The sequence below is a fragment of the Heptranchias perlo genome, chromosome 5 (assembly GCF_035084215.1).
Source record: "Heptranchias perlo isolate sHepPer1 chromosome 5, sHepPer1.hap1, whole genome shotgun sequence".
NCBI lineage: Eukaryota > Metazoa > Chordata > Chondrichthyes > Hexanchiformes > Hexanchidae > Heptranchias > Heptranchias perlo.
The window spans coordinates 54,544,328-54,563,985 of record NC_090329.1 but is presented as its reverse complement, the minus strand read 5'-3'; the positions used below and the strand labels follow the sequence as shown (position 1 = coordinate 54,563,985).

General features: G+C 41.1%; 1 protein-coding gene across 1 annotated transcript in view; it reads left to right on the top strand.

The window, feature by feature from the left end:
- tmem214 (transmembrane protein 214) overlaps positions 1-19,658 on the top strand; it is a 52,756-nt gene that overhangs the window by 17,334 nt on the left and 15,764 nt on the right. Inside the window, exons 4-11 of the mRNA XM_067984376.1 lie at positions 2,069-2,203; positions 7,220-7,302; positions 8,805-8,907; positions 9,270-9,351; positions 11,737-11,838; positions 12,852-12,993; positions 14,361-14,452; positions 18,778-18,826. Coding sequence (XP_067840477.1) covers positions 2,069-2,203; positions 7,220-7,302; positions 8,805-8,907; positions 9,270-9,351; positions 11,737-11,838; positions 12,852-12,993; positions 14,361-14,452; positions 18,778-18,826 — 788 coding nt within the window. The remainder of the gene's footprint in view (positions 1-2,068; positions 2,204-7,219; positions 7,303-8,804; positions 8,908-9,269; positions 9,352-11,736; positions 11,839-12,851; positions 12,994-14,360; positions 14,453-18,777; positions 18,827-19,658) is intronic.

Sequence of the window (19,658 nt, the reverse complement as noted above, 5' to 3'; positions counted from 1 at the left end):
CTGTGGCTAACTGAAGAAGTTAAAAGATAGTATTAGATTAAGAGGAGGCTTGGAATGTTGCCAAGAGTAGAAAGTCTGAGGATTGGGAGAGTTTTAGAAACCAGCAACAGATGACCAAAAAATTGACAGAGAGGGAAAATAGAATGAGTAAACTAGCAAGAAATATAAAACAGATTGTAAGAGCTTCTACAGGTATGTAAAAAGGGAGTAGCAAAAGTAAACATTAGTGGCTGAGACATCAGAAATTATAATGGGGAACAAGGAAATGACAGATGTTAAATATTTTGTATCTGTCTTCACAGTAGAAGACACAAAAAACATATCAGAAATAGTGGGGAATCAAGGGCCTAATCAGAGTGAGGAGCTTCAAGTAATTAATATTAGTAAAGATAAATTAATGGGATTAAAAGCCAACAAATCCCCTGGACCTGATGGCCGACATCCTAAGGTTCTAAAAGAGGTGGCTGCAGAGATAGTAGATGCATTGATTGTGACCTTCCAAAATTTCTTGGATTCTAGAGCCATCCCCATGGATGGGAAGGTAGCAAATGTAACCCTGCTATTCAAGATGGGGGGAAAAGAAACCAGGGAACTACAGGCCAATTAGCCTGACATCATTTGTCAGGAAAATGCTGGAATCCATTATTAAGGATGTGGTAACAGGGCACTTAAAGTCATAATCTGATTAGGCAGAGTCAACATGGTTTTAAGCAAGGGACATCATGTTTGACACATCTGAGTTTTTTTGAGGATGTCAAACATGTTGTCCCTTTCATAAAACTAGGGTAGATAAGGGGAACCAGTGGATGTAGTATATTTTGAATTTTCAAAAGGCAGTGGTAAGGGCTCATGGGATTGGGGATAATATGTTAGCATGGATAAAGGATTGGTTAATGGACAGAAAAAAGGGAGTTGGAATAAAGGGATCATTTTCAGGTTTGTTGTGGGATGCTGCAAGGATCAGTGCTGGGGCCTCAGCTATTTATACTCAGTCCCTCATCTAAGTCATTGTAATGTATCCAAGTTTGCTGCTGATACAAAGCTAGGTGGGACCATAAGCTGTGAGGCTGCAAAGGGATATAGACAGGTTAAGTGAGCGGGCAAGATGGCGGCCGATAGAGTATAATGTGAGGTTATTCACTTTGGTAGGAAGAATAGAAATTGTTTTTTAATTGATGAGAAACTATTATGTTGGTGTTCAGAGTGATTTGGGTGTCCTTGTACATGAAATACAAAGTTAACATGCAGGTACAGCAAGCAGTTAGGAAGGTAAATGGCATGTTGGCCTTTATTGCAAGGGTTTTGGGGTACAAGAGGAAGGAAGTCTTGCTACAATTGTACAGGGCTTTGGTGAGACTACGCCTGCAGTACAGTTTTGGTCTGCTTACCTAAGGAAGGATATACTTGCCTTAGAGGGGGTACATTGAAGGTTCTCTAGATTGATGCTTGGGATGAGTGGGTTGTCCTATGAGGAGAGGTTGAGTAGAATGGGCCTATACTCTCTGGAGTTTAGAAGAATGAGAGGTGATCTCACTTGAAACATAAGATTGAGGGGGCTTGATAGGGTGGATGCTGAGAGGCTGTTTCCCTCAACTGGAGAATTTAGAACTAGTCTCAGGATAAGAGGTCGGCCATTTAGGACTGAGATGAGGAAGGATTTCTTCAGAGGGTTGTGAGTCTTTGGAATTCTTTACCCCGGAGGGCTGTGGATGCTGAGTTGTTGAATATATTAAAGGCTGAGATCAATAGGTTTTTGGACTTTTAGGGAATCAAAGGATATGGGGATAGGGCAGGAAAGTTGAGGTCAAAGAACAGCCATGGTCTTAATGAATGTTGGAGCAGGCTCAAGGGGCTGTATACCTACTCCTGCTTCTATTTCTTATGTTTAGACATCGATCAGATCCTGAAGCAATACTGAGCATTTTATACTTCTGGTGCTTCATAATGGTGTCCAGACTTGTCTTGCTTCAATTCTAATTATTGAGCACTCCTTCATGTTTAAAATTCTACTCACAGGAGCCAAGAATTCTTACTTATTTTTAAGTGCCTTTTTAAAAATTGTTTACAGACTATCCATATAGCCTTGCTAGCAAGGAGCTTCGGAATATTATCAAATCGCTGCTGGGAAAAGCATCAGGCAGTCTGGAGCACTTCTTTGACCACTGTATCTACACTATGTTGCATGAACAAGATAAGACCACAGGTAGGTGATTACTAAGAACTGTTTCAGCTCTTTTCTATGCCATTATAAGTGATCTAACCCTAGAGAAAGTTAGGTCAATCATATTCTGGCCTAATCAAAATCTCTGAAATTCACTTCAATTCGACAAACATTTGAAAGCATTTAACAAAACAATATTCCATTTGGCACCAGCATTATTTTTCTCTGACCATTTATCAAGTCTCTTGTGGACTGTGATTTTGTATAGTGTGCAAGGCTTTAGCATCACACCACCTTCAATTGGGCTACTTCAGTGCATTTCCAATTTTGACTTTGCAAAAATTTAAATCGACATTTTTTTTGAAAAACTGTACGATGTTGATGTGCAAAATATTTTCACTAAGATGAAATGTGCAATTAATTTTTTACAAAAAGTTATTAACCAAGTATAAAGCCTTAATAGAATGGGTTATATACAAGATCACAGGCTTAAACAACTGTCCACTAAGTAAAGTGAAAAATAAAGTTGGTTCTGAGTTCACAATTGTCCAGTGCCCTTCACTCATTTACGAATTACTAAGTGTGTTGTTTCACAGTAGGCAATCAAGATTCTAAGCATTTAAAGGAGAGACCTTTCTGAATTTATTGCTTTTTTTTGTATTTGTTCCCGGGATGTGGGTGTCGCTGGCAAGGCCGGCAATTATTGTCTATCTCTAGTTGGCTGAGAAGGTGTTGATGAACTGCTGCCATGAACCACTGCAGTCCGTGTGGCAAAGGTGCTCCAATGCTGTTAGGTAGGGAGATCCAGGATTTTGACCCAGCAGCAACGAAGGAACAGTGATATATGTCCAAGTCAGGATGGTGTGAGACTTGGTGGGGAAGATGGAGTTGATGTTCACAAATACCTGCTGCCTTTGTCCTTCTAGGTGGTGGAGGTCGTGGGTTTGGGAGGTGCTGCCAAAGAAGGCTTGGCAAGTTGCTGCAGTGCATCCTGTAGTTAGTACACACAGCAGTCATGGTATGCTGGTGGTGGAAAGGGTGCATGTTTAGGCTAGTGGATGAGGTGCCGATCAAGTGGACTGCTTTGGCCTGGATGGTGTCAAACTTGAGTATAATTGCAGCTGCACCCATCCAAGTAAGTGGAGAGTACACTATCACTATCCTGACTTGTGCCTTGTAGATGGCGGAGAGGCTTTGAGAGTTGGGAGGTGTGCCACTCACCACAAATACCCAGCCTCTGACCTGCTGCAGTAGCCACTGCGTTTATGTGCCTCTTTCATGCACCCAGCCTGACATCAGTGGTTGGGAAAATGCTGGAATCCATTATTAAGGACGTGGTAATGGGGCACTTGTATCATAATATGATTAGGCAGAGTCAACATGGTTTTATGAAAGGGAAATTGTGTTTGACAACCTAGAGTTTTTTTGAGGATGTGGATAAAGGGGAACCAGTAGATGTAGTATATTTGGATTTTCATAAGGCATTCAGTAAGGTGCCACACAAGGTTGTTACACAAGATGAGGGCTCATGGTGGTAATAGCATAGATAGATTGTTTTCTGTCCGTTAACCAGAATAGGAATAAACTGGTCACTTTCAGGTAGGCAGGCTATAACTAGTGGGGTGCCATGAGAATCGGTACTGGGGCCTTAGCTATTTACAATCTATATTAATGGCTTAGATGAAGGGACTGAATGTAATGTATCCAAGTTTGCTGGTGATACAAAGCTATGTGGGAAAGTAAGCTGTGAGGAGGACACAGTCTACAAAGGATTTAGATAGGTTGGTTGAGTGAGCAAGAAGATGGCAGATGGGATGTATTGGGGGTGGGGGGGGGGTGCGGTTGTTCACTTTGGTAGGAAGAATAGAAAGGCGGAATATTTTTTAAAAAGGGAGAGACTAAGAAATGTTGGTGTTCAGAGGGATTTGGGCGTCCTTGTACATGGAACACAGGAAGTTAACATGCAGGCTGAGCATTTGTCAGAGTGTGGCACCAAGGAGCCCTAGTAAAATTGAAGTCAATGGGAATCGGGGTGGGGAAAACACTCCAGTGGCTGGAGTCATACCTAGCACAAAGGAAGATGGTAGTGGTTGTTGGAGGCTAATCATCTCAGCCCCAGGGCATTGCTGCAGGAGTTCCTTCATCATAAGGTCAGAAATGGGGATGTTTGCTGATGATTGCACAGTGTTCAGTTCCATTTGCAACCCCTCAAATGATGAAGCAGTCTGAGCCTGGCTTGGGCTGATAAGTGACAAGTAACATTTGTGCCAGGCAATGACCATTTCCAACAAGAGAGAGTCCAACCACCTCCCCTTGACATTCAACGGCATTACCATCGCAGAATCCCCCACCGTCAACATCCTGGGGGTCACCATTGACCAGAAACTGAACTGGACCAGCCATATAAATACTGTGGCTGGAAGAGCAGGTCAGAGACTGGGTTTTCTGCGGTGAGTGACTCGCCTCCTGACTCCCCAAAGCCTTTCCACCATCTACAAGTCAGAAGTGTGATGGAATATTCTCCACTTGCCTGGATGAGTGCAGCTCCAACAACACTCGAAGCTCCACACCATCCAGGACAAAGCAGCCTGCTTGATTGGCACCCCATCCACCACCCTAAACATTCACTCCCTTCACCACCGATGCACAGTGGCTGCAGTGTGTACCATCTACAGGATGCACTGCAGCAACTCGCCAAGGCTTCTTCGACAGCACCCCCCAAACCCTCGACCTCTACCACCTAGATGGACAAGAGCAGCAGGTACATGGGAACAACGCCACCTGCACGTTCCCCTCCAAGTCACATACCATCCCGACTTGGAAATATATCGCCGTTCCTTCATCGTTGCTGGGTCAAAATCCTGGAACTCCCTAACAGCACAGTGGGAGAACCTTCACCACACGGACTGCAGCGGTTCAAGAAGGCGGCTCACCACCACCTTCTCAAGGGCAATTAGGGATGGGCAATAAATGCCGGCCTCGCCAGTGACTCCCACATCCCATGAACAAATTTTTAAAAAAGGCTCAGCAAGCAATTAGGAAGGCAAATTGTATGTTGGCCTTTATTGCAAGGGTAAGGCAATCTTGTTGCAATTGTACAGGGCTTTGGTGAGATCTCATCTGGAACACTCTGCGCAGTTTTGGTCTCCTTACGTAAGGAAGGATATACTTGCCTTAGAGATGGTGCAATGAAGGTTCACTGGATTGATTCCTGCGATGAGAGGATTGTCTTATGAGGAAAGATTGAGTAGACTGGGCCTATGCTCTTTGGAGTTTAAAAGAATGAGAGGTGATCTAATTGAAACATAAGATTCTGAGAGGGCTTGACAGGGTAGATGCTGAGAGGCTGTTTCCCCTGGCTGGAGAGTCTAGAACTAGGGGTCATAGTCTCAGGATAAGGGGTCGGCCATTTAAGACTGAGATGAGGAGGAATTTCTTCACTCAGGTTGTGAATCTTTGGAATTCTCTTCCCCCAGAGGACTGTGGATGCTGAGTCGTTGAGTATATTCAAGGCTGAGATAGATAGATTTTTGGACTCTAGGGGAATCGAGGGATATGGGGATCGGGCAGGAAAGTGGAGTTGAGGTCAAGGATCAGTCATGATATTGAATAGCGGAGCAGGCTCAAGGGGCTGTTTGGCCTACTCCTGCTTATGTTCCGTTGAATTTCTGGACAATGGTGATCCCTGTGAAGTTGATGGTGGGCGACTTGGTAATGACATTGAATGTCATGTGGAGGTGGTCATTGCCTGGTACTTAAATGGCAAGGAACATTTGTGTCACACAACGGCCCAAGTCTGGATATTGTCCAGGTCTTGCTATGTGCAGGCATGGACTGCTTTATTATGAGGAATTGTGAATGGAGCTGAACACTGCAATCATCAGCAAATATCCCCACTTCTGATCTTGTGTTGGGAAGGTCATTGATAAAACAACTTGATAGTTGAGCCTTGGACACTTGAGCCTTGGACACTGCCTGATGAACTCCTGAGGCTGAGATGATTGGTTTCCATCAACCATAACCATCTTCCTTCGTGCAGGGTATACCTCCAGTCACTGGAGTTTTCCCCCGATCCCTATTGACTTCAGTTTTACTAGGGCTCCTTGATGCCACACTCAATGTTGAATGTTGCGTTGATGTCAAGGGCGGTCACTCACCTCATCTCTGGAATTCAGCTCTTGTGGCCATGTTTAGATCAAGGCTGTAATGAGGTGAGTGGCCCTGGTAGAACCCAAACTGAGCATCGGTGAGCAGGTTATTGGTGAATAAGTGCCGCTTGATAGCACTGTTGACTATTCCTTCTATCACTTTGCTTAGGATTGGGAGTAGGCTGAGAGGGTGGTAATTGGCCTGGTTGGATTTGTCGTGCTGTTTGTGGAGAGGATATACCTGGACAATTGTCCACATTGTTGAGTAGATGTCAGTGATGTAGCTATACTGCAACTGCATGACTAGGAGCGCAGCTAGTTTTGGTCCATAGGTCTTCAGCACTACAGCTGGGATGTTGTTGGGGTCTGTAGCCTCAGTGTTTCCTGATGTAATGTGGAGTGAGTTTAATTGGCTGACGACTGGCATATGTGATGGTTGGGATCATCCACTCGGCACTTCTGCAGAAGATGATTGCAAATGCTTCAGTCTTGTCTTTTGCACTCGTGCTGGGCTCTGCCATCGTTGAGGATGTGGATGTTCATGGAGCTGCCTCCTCTCATTAGTTGCTTAATTGTCTACCACCATGTATGATTGATTCATTGGTTGTGGGATTGCTTATCTCTGTATAGCATGTTTTTACTGTTTAACATGATGTAGTCTTGTGTTGTAACTTCAAGTTGGCAGGATATTTTTCTGTAATTCCTCATCTGTAAAATTAATGGTAATCTATAGTCATTCATTGATTCTCTCCTAACAAATAGATTGGAACAGGAATGGTTTTATAGATAATCTATTGCTCTATAGACTTTAGTACTGATCAGCAACCTGATTATGCATGTGGCCAAAGGAAGACATGTCCAAGTGTATCCAATGCGTAACACTTTTTGTTTTAAAACTTGTTTCTTCCAGGTGAATCTCTGCATGGCTACAGAATTTGTATTCAGGCTATATTGCTGGATAAACCTAAAATTGGAACAATGAATCTAGGAAAGGTAAGCACAGATTGCACATAATATTATAGACCTGGTTTTTATATTAAAATGAGGGCTTTTTGTGTAAGGGTGGTGGCTGGTCACTTATTGCAGACCCAAGCAGGAAAGCCAGCACGGATTTGTTAAAGGCAAGCAGCGTTTGTCAATTTTTTTTTTGAAGAAGTGACTGATTTTGGATAGATTAATGGAATGCAGTAGATGTAGCATATGGATTTTTCAAAAGAATTTGTGAAAAGTTGGTTGATAGACAGTAAACAGTGTTGCTCCATCTGGAAAAGGGTGGGAAGTGGTCAGTGCTAGGTCAACTTTTGTTCCACCGTGGTGTATGTTTGGACCTGGGCATAGAGAGCGCATCTCAATTGGCTGATTGCCAAACCTTCAACTTTTGTGCCAACAAGAAGGACTGGAATATAGGAATTGCTGGATTGGAAAAGAGTTCAGGAAGACATCGGTTTGTGGAAGGAGCAGATAGGTGGTAGATGCAATTAAATGTGTACAAGTGTGAGTTAGCACAGTGAGAGGAAAAAGAAGATTGAGAGTATATAGTTGATGGAAAGACACTGAAAGGTATGGATGAACAGATTGACTGGGTTCAAACACAGAATTCTGTGAAATGTGATAAATTTGTGCAGTTTGATCCTTTAGGAAAATTTTAATTGAGCACAGGTGTGAGGAGTAATTTTCTGAGTGCACTTGGTGGGGAGCCTTGTCCACAGGCTGTGCAGATCGGAAGTCCATGATTTTCTGTTTGCTGCCAATGGCTGATGTTCTCCACTGCCAGAGTGTACTGTTTTTTTGCCCCCCCCCCCCCCACCCCAAAACCATCATGAGTCCTTGATATTTAAAATTCCTATTGAAAGGTTGTTCACACTTGTTGTAAATGACAAGTTTTAGCGAATCTTACAAATGATTTATCTGAATGATGTGAAGTTGCAATACTTTTATGAAAAGGAATAAAAAGTCCTGTTCTTGTGGAGTCGCATTAGTTTCGCAACTAGTCTAGAAATATAGAACAGTATTCATATTCCAAGAGCGGCTTGCTGCACCAGTGTGACCTTCATCGTTCTTTAGTGAGTGGAAAAATTGGTGTTGGACAACAGGACTTCTGGGGTATTGTTCATCCAATATTTGAGACTGCTAGGTTTTAATAGATTTGTGATCCGTTGGACAAATTTGTGTGATTGGCCTTTGTTTCATTTCTCTAGGTTGTATTTTTAAAAGCACTGAATGGCTAGGTAGTAGAACTGTTGTACACTCTCCAAATCACTTTTAATGTGAATAGGTTTAGGGCCCTAGTGAAAAACTGGAGCATACATGTATTTTTTTCTTTCCATGATTAATAATCCACACATGGAATTGCAGCTCTTAAGTCCAATATCCAGGAATGCAATTTTGTTAATAAAAAAGGGCTTTCCCTTGTTGAGAAATTTCAGCTCTTGTTCTGTTTTTTAAAATTGCAAATATTTAATACTTTTATTAAAGTGGTATTTTTAACTTTTCAGTACCTGGAATTGCTGAGGTCCCAGCATAACAAACCAATTAAATGCCTCAGCATCATGTGGGCCCTAGGGCAGGCTGGGACAGATTTGGCAGAAGGATTAACAGGTAAGGAATCGATGATTAAGTTGGGATATTTGGAAATGAAAAGGTTTGAACTTTTATGCTATGGTTTGATACTATCAGATTATTCACCATACCTCTCTAACTCTTGATCTTGGGGTTTCTGAACTTCCACAACTGGTGCATGCGTTTTAATTTTTAGAAGTAGTTTAATGTGAACTCTTAATTGAAACTAGAATAATTAGGATGGTCATCTTTGTACAAGGTATCCTTCCTTTACTTTTCTCTCCAAGAATTTGAGCAAAAATAATGTTTAAGTTGAAGCAATTTTCTTAGTCCAAGGAATTCTTTATCTATTGCAATATATTCTGGTCTAGAAAAGATGTTTTGTTTTCCTCCCAATTCAGTGTGGCTTAACATCATGCTTCCTGTACTGGGTGTCAAAGCTCTGTCTTCCTACGCAATCAGCTACTTGGACAGATTGTTAATGTGAGTATACACAGAATCTTTTTAATGAGAATTTTCAATCTGGAAAACCTGTACCAAAATCCATGATATATGCGTAGTATGGCTCCACTATATATCACAGAAATTTCAGTACAGAAGACTGCCCATTTGTTTTCCTTATGAAGCTATTTGCTGTGCTTTTTCTCTATTTAATATTTTTAATATTGATTAGCTTCAATTGCATTTGTAAAGCATTCAATACCCTAACTATCTGGCTAGGGTAGCCCAGTGGTTGACAATGGACTAGCATCCCAGAGGTCATTAGTTCAAACCCCATCATGGTAAGTTGTGAAATTGAATTCAGTAAAGTCTAGTAACTTGTGAACTGACCATGGAAGTTGCTGGATTGCTGTAAAACCCAACTGGCTTACTAATGTTCTTCAGAGAGGGGAATCTGGCACTCCTACTCTGTCTGGCTTACATTTGACTTTTGCTGCAACACAAGGTTAATTCTTAATGCCCTTAGGGTAACAAGAGGTGGCAGTAAATGCTACCTTGTTGGTGCCTACATCGCATCAATGATTCTCTTTAAATTTGACTGGAGGGAAAACATTTATTTAGAGTACCCTCTGATCCTTTCTCACCCGGGATAAGTATAGATCTGACCTTGCACAGAGCCCACAGAATGGTCCCATGCCTACCGTCCCGCACCCCTGCTTGTCCTCGAGTTGTTTGTGGTCCATGTTCATGATTCCCAGACTAAGTAGATGATGTCCTGAGCAGATCCCAAGGAGGGCTGCAACTCCAGGGCCATCGTATCTCCACCTTCATTGACCCGTCCCCAGAGCTTCTCTGGAAATGAATTCTTTTCAAGAATATAAAGTGTGCCTTCAAAATCATAGTATTGAGTACAGGAGCCTGCCTGCCTGAATCTTGCACATGCACACAGTGGGTGTACTGCAAGCAGCTCTGAGTACCATTCCAGTAGAGCAGCGCAACAGACAATGCAACCACTGGGCAGCCCTGCAAAATCCGTACCTCACACTGACACAAAGCAACTATCTGGGATGCAACATCGCAACCCATTCCTACAATATGACCTATCTCAATTTATATCACTAAGCATCATGTGGAGGGGAAATTCTGAGCTGCCCAAAGGCAGAATAGATAGACACAGTAAGAGACTGACCTCACCTCTTCAGAACACAAGTATTGGATGGGACAAACACAGGCTGCCATCTACTCATCCCAAGAGCAGAGGGTACTAATCAACAAAAATCTTAGCTTTACTCTGGAGAGAACAGCCCCTGGAGAGGATGGATGCTTCATCCTAATAAAAGATTGAATAGCAGACGAGTCCATAATTATCTTTAACATCTAAGTGCTTCCACCCCCGCACTCCATTTGTCACATCAGCGTTCTTCATACATACACTCTTCATGGGTGAAGACCTTAACTGTGCTCTTCACCTCAAGTGGGGAATGCAGACTAAAAGCTCAGTCACTCCTTGTTTAGACAATGGATGATGGACAAAATGACCATTTACAGTCCATTTCTCAGTATCCTGTGTCTGAGATACAGACTTCAAAATTAAATGGGTCTTACAATGAATAAGAGTAATTCATTTTTTGGGAGCAGTTTATTGTTTCCATTGAGTGGAAATCGATCATCAGAACCACACAACGTCCTTTTTAAAAAGGAAAGTACTTTTTGTCTTAACAATTTTTTGGAAGGGGAAGAGAATGAAGATTACTTCCTACCTGACCAGAGATGCTTTCACTTTTGTAAGTTCCAGGTGCAGCATTGGGTCTTCAAAAATGAAAGAACCCACTTTAGTTGTGCATTCAATTCTCTACTAGTAGCAGGAATCCTGTTGATCTGAGCTATTGATCCAGATACTGAAATCCAAATCAGAAGTTAAGTACTTGTGATGCCAGATCTCTCACCAGCCACTCTTGTGGTATTAGATTGCCAGTTTATTACAGAAATTTGGGTTCTAAGTGCTGAGACTCACTTTATTTAGCTTGGCAGGGAGTGATGTCCTGCAATTGTGAACTAGATTTACTTCTGGGATCCAAGTTTGTAAGTGTGCTGCATAATTTTATTTTTTCCCCCTTCTCCTTTTCACCCTCCCCCAGCTTGCCCAGTGCACGTGTTAACCATTTGCCATTATCTCAATGTGTCAGTTATGCAGTGTCCTCATGCAGTTGGATTATTGGTTCATACTGTAATCTTTCTAGTTAACCACACATTTTGTCAGGTGGAACATTAATCTCAATCTAGAATGAAAGGAGAAATGGGCCATCAATGAGAACTTGGATCATGCGTTCTACTTGTCATTATATGGTTAACCTCTTAACATCAGTTTTGTTACATAAGGTAAACCTTTGATTAAATCTCTACTCCTATGACCACTTGTTATTTTAGGATGCATTCTAATCTGACCAAAGGATTTGGAACAATTGGACCAAAAGACTTCTTCCCACTACTGGACTTTGCTTTCATGCCTAACAACTCACTTACACCCAAGTAAGTTAGAATGTTAATTCTGAAATGATTATGAAAACTAGGTTTCTGATATTCTGTTTTGTGCTTAGAGCAGTTTCATGACTGAACAGTGGAGGAATGGTTAGGGCTTGCCTTCCTATGCATTTGTTTTTTTTTTCCAACTACATATGGGCACAGATTTAATGTACACCAAAAATAGCATGACTCTGTACTGTGCACTCAAATTTAATTCTATTTCTGCCTGACTCCAATTAATCAAGCAAAACTCTGATAATTGACCTCCGTACACGCACTACTCAAGCCAGTCTAGTCCTATTCCGTGAATGTGTTCCCACACGAAATATATAATTAGTATTTGATCATATTGGCTTACACCTTCCCTGTAATCTTCAGTCCTGTCTCTAACCAAATATTTATTTGGCTGTTTTTAAACAAGATAATTGGCATAACTTTAACTGCTTTTGTTGAGTTTCTTGTTCATATCTACCCTTTTCTGGTGAGAGAACAATTTATCATTTTAAGCTAGTTAAATTTGTACTTCTGACATTTCATTCTGCCCTTGGGAGGGTAAGTTAAATATTTATATTATGTGTCTTTCAGTCCTTTTTTTTTTAAAAAAACACTAGATTTTCTTCATCAAAAATAAGTTTAGTTCTATGTGCCTTTCTCATAACTTGGCACCCTAGTTCTCAATTATTTTTGTCGCTCTTCTGTGAATTGTCACTATTACATCAATATCCTTTAAAGGCAGGGAACTTAAAATTGCATACAATATTGTAAATGCAACCATATTAATATATTGTACAAATTTAAAATGACCTCTTTTGGACTTGAATGCAAATCCATTGTCGCTGTCAAGTGATTGCAATAATCTCTCCAACGTGCTTTTTTTTCCCAAGTTGTTTTCTTGGGTAATTCATTCATAATGTAGCCTGTGAAATGTAATCCTTTATTATTGCGAATAAGAAAGTGATGAAACACGTTCGTAAACTTGCCTGTTTTTCAGCCTGTCAATCTTCTGACATTATTTTCAGTTTACAGGATCAGTTGCGCCACCTTTATCCTCGGCTGAAAGTGTTGGCATTTGGTGCCAAACCTGAATCTACACTCCACACCTACTTTCCCTCCTTCTTATCCAGAGCAACTCCCAACTGTCCTCCAGATATGAAGAAAGAAGTGAGTGATGTGATAAGACTATATTTTTACTGTAATGCAGTTTTGATGTGAGAAAATGAACTACTTTTGTACATGTCCTTTTTTTAAAAAAAACATTGGTTAACAGTTCAAAATCTTGTACCAGGCTTAGTTTGACAATGTTGCAAATTTTGTTTATGACAGTATTTCAAATTCATGAAATTTACTGCAACTCAGGGCTCCAAGAGCAGTGTTTACATCAGAAGTTAAAAATCATATCCAGCTCTCGAGACACTTTTTGTTTTAACACAAAACTAACTTTCAATCTATCTCCAATCTTTTTTATGAAGGCTTATTGAACAATTTCTTTAATAGAGATATTGAGTTCTTAATCATCCATAACAACATATTAAATTTATTGAAAGTAGTAACGCCTGTGTATTCTGAAAGCAACAAGAGATTTAGCATTTCAAATTATTTTTGATCTTAAAGTATTTTAAGTCTTTATGTTGTCCAGCTGACAAAGCAGTTGAGCTGCACAGGCCAGGAAGATCATTGTAAACAATTTTACAACACCAAGTTATAGTCCAGCAATTTTATTTTAAATTCACAAGCTTTCGGAGATTTTCTCCTTCCTCAGGTAAATGTTTCAAGAGGAAGGAGAAAATCTCCGAAAGCTTGTGAATTTAAAATAAAATTGCTGGACTATAACTTGGTGTTGTAAAATTGTTTACAATTGTCAACCCCAGTCCATCACCGGCATCTCCACATCAGGAAGATCATAGAATGGTTACAGTACAGAAGGAGGCCGTTTGTCCCGTCGAGCCGATGTCTGCTCTCCAAGAGCAATCCAGCAAGTCCCACTTCCCCGCCCTATCCTCTTAGTCCTGCAAATTTTTTTCCCTTCAAATACTTATCCAATTCCCCTTTTTTGAAAGGGAAATCATGGGTTTGATCCCCAGTCTGCTCAGTTAATTGATCTAAGCTGGTGATGTGTAGGGATACTACATTTGGCGTCAGTTTTCTTAGACTAAAAGGAAAAGGAATCGGGGTTCTTGACTGGAATCCAGTGAGTCTTGTTGAAAAGTGCTGTGCGTGGTAGTTGGGGAGGTGTGGACACAATTGGGCTTGATAGCATCATAGAATGATGGGGTTTGATTGCCACCACCTGCACCCTTTCTTCCCCCCCCCCCCCCCCCCCAAAAAAAATCCATGTTCAAATGGCCTGTGCACACTCACTGTCTCGTCTCGCTTGAATATGGAATTGGGCAAAGTACCAGAGGGCGATTGATGCTCATGGAACTTTTTGTAGTAAACAAGCCATCGGTGATGAAGCAATGTGCTGCCAAGTAGTCTGAATCAAGTTTCTTTTGTGAATTGCTATAATGTACTTTTTTCTTAACTTTCAGCTCTTAAAATGTATGGTTGAATGCTTGACCACAGATTCTCACAGTTTCAGCGTTTGGCGACAGTTGTACACCAAACATCTCTCGCAGTCCAGGTATTTGTGCAAAAATTCTTGCATAGAGGAACAATGGGGAGCAAATGAGTGGTATAATGGGTAACTGTAATGGACAGATGTTATAGCTTTTTTTAAATGGCAATTTTTCAAAGTGCATCTATATGTAGACTTGAAAACTAGCAAGTTTTGTCAAACCCACTGTTACTTTGAGCTGGTGTATTGTGGTTGGAAGGTCTGTTGTAGCTTCATGTGAATATTTTTGAGTTTTTTAGGTTTAAGTGCATGTTTTGATGCGAGTAATGTTTGAAGTTCAGAGTATGGTTCTCAACCGTCTATTTTTCTTTTGACCATGAAATTTTTTCATCATCTGCCCTAAATTTCCAGAGCCCCCTGCAATATTTTGATCTCAACCACAGTGGTTGCCAGAGCCTATTTAGCGTGGCAAACAACAGAATTATTTTGGATTCTTCTCCCTGCTTCCCCCTCCCAATTATTTAAAAACTGGAGTGTTTTGGGACATTCCACTTTAGTTGTAGCCCAGTTAACAACCTGGTTCTAATTCATTGTTCCAATCTAGAAAGCAAATGAATTTTCAACAGCCTGAAGTATGTCTTGGTTTGCATAGTGACTGGGCCAATTCATATAATGCGGGCAGTTGCTGGCTATACTACTTAGTAATGTTTTAGTATTCTGACCTGAAGATATTTTTCTTCAAATCTTAAGCACTCATTTTTTTAATCTGCAAGCAGCTTGTGATGTGATGGAATTAATTTACACGCCGTGGGTACTGAAGCACTCTGGCGTTTTGATTGGTGATTTGCCTTGCCCTGCAGAGGTACACCAAGACAGTGTCTGTCTTGTGTCTTGAGTTTGGTATTTTTTTCCACATCAAAAAGGAAAAATAACATGAAAGGATCATGTTGATACTTCCTTTATAATAGTATGCAAGATGTCTCAACATCAGCAATTGTTCTCATTAGGAATTTACATTTCAACAGTTGACATCCAGGTACTTTTTTTAAATGAGTTGAGGGTTTCTGCCTCTACCACCCTTTCAGGCACTGAGTTCCAGACCCTGACAACCCTCTGGGTGAAAAGATTTTTTTTTTCCTCAGCTCCCCTCTAATCCTTCTACAAATCACTTTTTAAATCTATGCCCCCTGGTTATTGACCTCTGCTAAGGGAAATAGGTCCTCCCTGTCTGCTCTACCTGGGCCCCTCATAATTTTGTACACCTCAATTAAATCACCCCTTAGTCCCCTCTGTTCCAAAGAGAACAACCCCAGCCTATTCCGTCTTTCCTCATAGCTAAAGTTCTCCAGTCTTGGTAATGTCCTTGTAAATCTCTTCTGTACCCTCTCCAGTGCAATTACATCCTTCCTGTAATGTGACCAGAATTGTACACAGTACTCAAGCTGCAGCCTAACCAGTGTTTTATACAGTTCCAGCATAACCTCCCTACTCTTATATTCTGTGCCTTGGCTGATAAAGGAAAGTCTTCCATATGCCTTCTTAACCACCTTATCTACCTGTCCAACTACCTTCAGGGATCTGTGGACATGCACTCCAAGGTCTCTCAGTATCCTCCCATTCATTGTGTATTCCCTTGCCTTGTTTGCCCTCCCCAAATGCATTACCTCATACTTCTCCGGATTGAATTCCATTTGCCACTTTTCTGCCCACCTGACCAGTCCATTGATATCTTTCTGCAATCTACAGCTTTCCTCCTTGCTAACAACCACATGGCCAACTTTTGTATCATCTGCAAACTTCTTAATCATGCTCCCTGCAATTAAGTCCAAATCATTAATATGTATCACAAAAAGCAAGCATATCACTGAGCCCTGTGGAACCCCACTGGAAACAGCCTTTCAGTCACAAAAACACCTGTCGACCATTCCCCTTTGGTTCCTGCCACTGAGCCAATTTTGGATCCAACTTGCCACTCTCCCTTGAATCCCATGTACTTTTTTGACCAGTCTGCTATGTGGGACCTTGTCAAAAGCCTTGCTAAAATCCATGTACACTACATCAGATGCACTACCCTCATCGACCCTCCTTGTGAACTCCTCAAAAAATTCAATCAAATTAGTCAGACACTACCTTCCCTTAACAAATCCATGCTGACTGTCCTTGATAACTCTGTGCCTTCCTAAGTGACTGTTTGTTTATTCTGTCCCTCAGAATTGATTCCAATAATTTGCCCACCACCGAGGTTAGACTGACTGGCCTATATATACTCTGTTTATCCCTCACTCCCTTTCTAAACAAAGGTAGAACGTTAGTAGTTCTCCGATCCGGCACCACACCTGTATCCGGTGCGGATTGGAAAATGGCGGTCAGAGCCTTTGCTATTTCCTCCCTTGCTTCTTTTAACAACCTAGGATACACTTCATTTGGCCCTGGTGATTTATCTACTTTCACAGATATTAATCCCCTTAATACTTCCTCTCACTAAGTTTATCCCATCCAATATTTCACACTCCTCCTTAATTACAATGTCTGCATTGACCCCCTCTCGTGAAGACAGACACAAATTATTTAAGAACCACCGCCGCACATAGGTCACCTTTTTGGTCTCTAATAGGCCTTACTCCTTAGTTATCCTCTTGCTCTTCATGTCTTTATAAAACACCTTTTGGGTTTTCCTTGATTTTTACTTATCAATATTTTTTCATGCCCTCTTTTTGCTTTCTTAATTTCCTTTTTAATTTCACTCCAGTTTCCTTTGGATCATTGTGCAGTCGAAATTAATTTTTTTTTAGTTACATTATCTATTGTAGCATTTTCCTCACTACTAAAGTTAGGTTTGCTGGTCTGCAGTTCCTGATTTCATGTCTCATTTCTTTTTTGAATATTACATTAACATTTACTGTCCTCAATTTCTGGTTACAACATACATATTTATTGAACTCCAAATATTAATCACAGTGTGCATAACTACATACATCTAAACTACCCTTATCAAAGCGACATATCCTATGTAACAGTTATAAACTATCCCTCCTCATCCTTCTCAACCTGTCTGCAGCCTTTGACACGGTTGACCACACCATCCTCTTCTAATGCCTCTCCACTGTTGTCCAGCGGGATGGGACTGCCCTCGCCTGGTTCCATTCTTATCTATCCAGTCGTAGCCAGAGAATCGCCTGCAATGGCTTCTTTTCCTGCTCCCGCACTGGGCCCCTCCCATTTCTCATCTACATGTTACCTCCGTGACCTCATCCGAAAACATAACGTCAGGTTCCAGATAAACTGATGACACCCAGCTGTAGCTCACCACCACCTCCCTCAACCCATCCACTGTCTGATTTGTCACGCTATTTGTCTGACATCCAGTAATGAATGAGCAGAAATATCCTCCAACTAAATATTGGGAAGACCAAATCCGTTGTCTTTAGTCCCCGACACAAACTCCGTTCCCTGGCCACTGTCTTGAGGCTGAACCAGACTGTTCACAACTGTGGCATCATATTTGACCCTGGGATGAGCTTCCAACCACTTATCCGCTCCATCACGAAAACCACCAACTTCTTTCTCTTAAGTTGCCCATCTCTGCCCCTGCCTCAGCTCATCTGCTGAAACTCTCATCCATGCTTTTGTTACCTCTAGACTTGACTATTCCAATGCTGTCCTGGCGAGCCTCCCATCCTCCACACTCCATATACTTGAGTTCATCCCAAATTCTGCTGCCCGTGACCTAGCTTGCACCGAGTCCTGTTCACCCATCACCCTTGTGCTCGCTGACCAACATTAGCTCTCAGTCTGGCAAGGCCTCTTTTTTTAAAAAAAAATGTCAGCCTTTGTTTTCAAATCCCTCCATCGCCTTGCCCCACTCTATCTCTAACCTCCTCCAGCCCTATTACCCTCAGATCTCTGCGCTCCTCCAATTCTGGCTTATTGCACATCCCCGATTTTAATCGCTCCAACATTGGCGGCCGTGCCTTCAGCTGCCTAGGCCCTAAGGTCTAACTCCCTCCTTGAACCTCTCTGCCTCTCTCTCTCCCTTTTTAAGACGCTCCTTAAAACTCCCTTTTTGATCAAGCTTTTGATCGGTCACCTGTCCTAATATCTCCTTATGTGGCTCGGTGTCAAATTTTGTTTGGTATCACCCCTGTGAAGTGTCTTAGGATGTTTTACTATGTTAAAGGTGCTATATAAATGCAAGTTGTTGCTGTAACATATTTCAAAATCTCATCGTGATATTTAAAAATTGCTGTAAGATTTTTGTTCTAATGGCACCTTCCTGTTCATGTCTAAAATGCTTTCAATTTTATTTTACTGGAATATCAGATGTGCAATTAATCAATTTCAAGGTGGGGTAGTACATTGCCTGTTTATTAACAGTGATTCTTCTCTTGCAGTCTTCTGCTAAATAATCTTTTGGAAACCTGGGACAACATTCCAGTCAAGGTAATTAATTTTGAGTTATTTTTAACTGAAGCCAATCATTTTTTAAGAAGCTGTGCCGACAGAAAATGTTTGAACTTTTTTTTTTCTTCAAGTAGTATAGTTCTTTGTTTGTTTAAATGTCTTTTTTTGCCTGGTGTAGTGACTGTGTAACCATCATTATAAAATACTTTTTTTTGGCTCAATTGGAAAACCAACATTCTTCCTTTTCAGTCTTCACTTTAGCCTGGATATCAATTGGAATGGGAAGGGGAACTTTTTTGCAGGTTGGTGTTCAGACATAATCACCCAAGTTCATCCAATTTGGATGTTATTCTCTAACTTAAAGTTTTGTAAAACTAGCACCGAGTTGTCGGTGTAGTGGAATTGCTCTGACTTGTATTTAATTGGCATTTTTTTTGCAGTAACCATTTAGTTAACAACTGATCTCCCATTCTAGTGAGTTGGGAGTGCTGTTTAATAAAGACATTCTTCTGCCATGTAAAGAGTCTGGTGCCTCCCACTGCTTCATATTTAATAGATCCACGATGTGGGTTTTCTCTGCTTTATTTTTACATTTTCTTCAATGCCAGTGTACCAATCTGATAAAACAATCTTTTCCCAATAAAATGTTTTTTTTTGTTTACATATGCTTCCAATAATTTGGTGCTGTAAAAGTATTTCCTTTTAAGGTGCTCTGTATTAGTCTGATGAAATTACTGTTTTCTTGATACTGTTTTTTTTCTAATGTAGCAGTTTTCAGATTCGTGTTGCAATTCTAAATTATCAAGCGGGCTAGCAAGTTTTTAGGTATATGCAGCACTTTTAAAGCTCCATTTGTACGTAGAGTCCAATC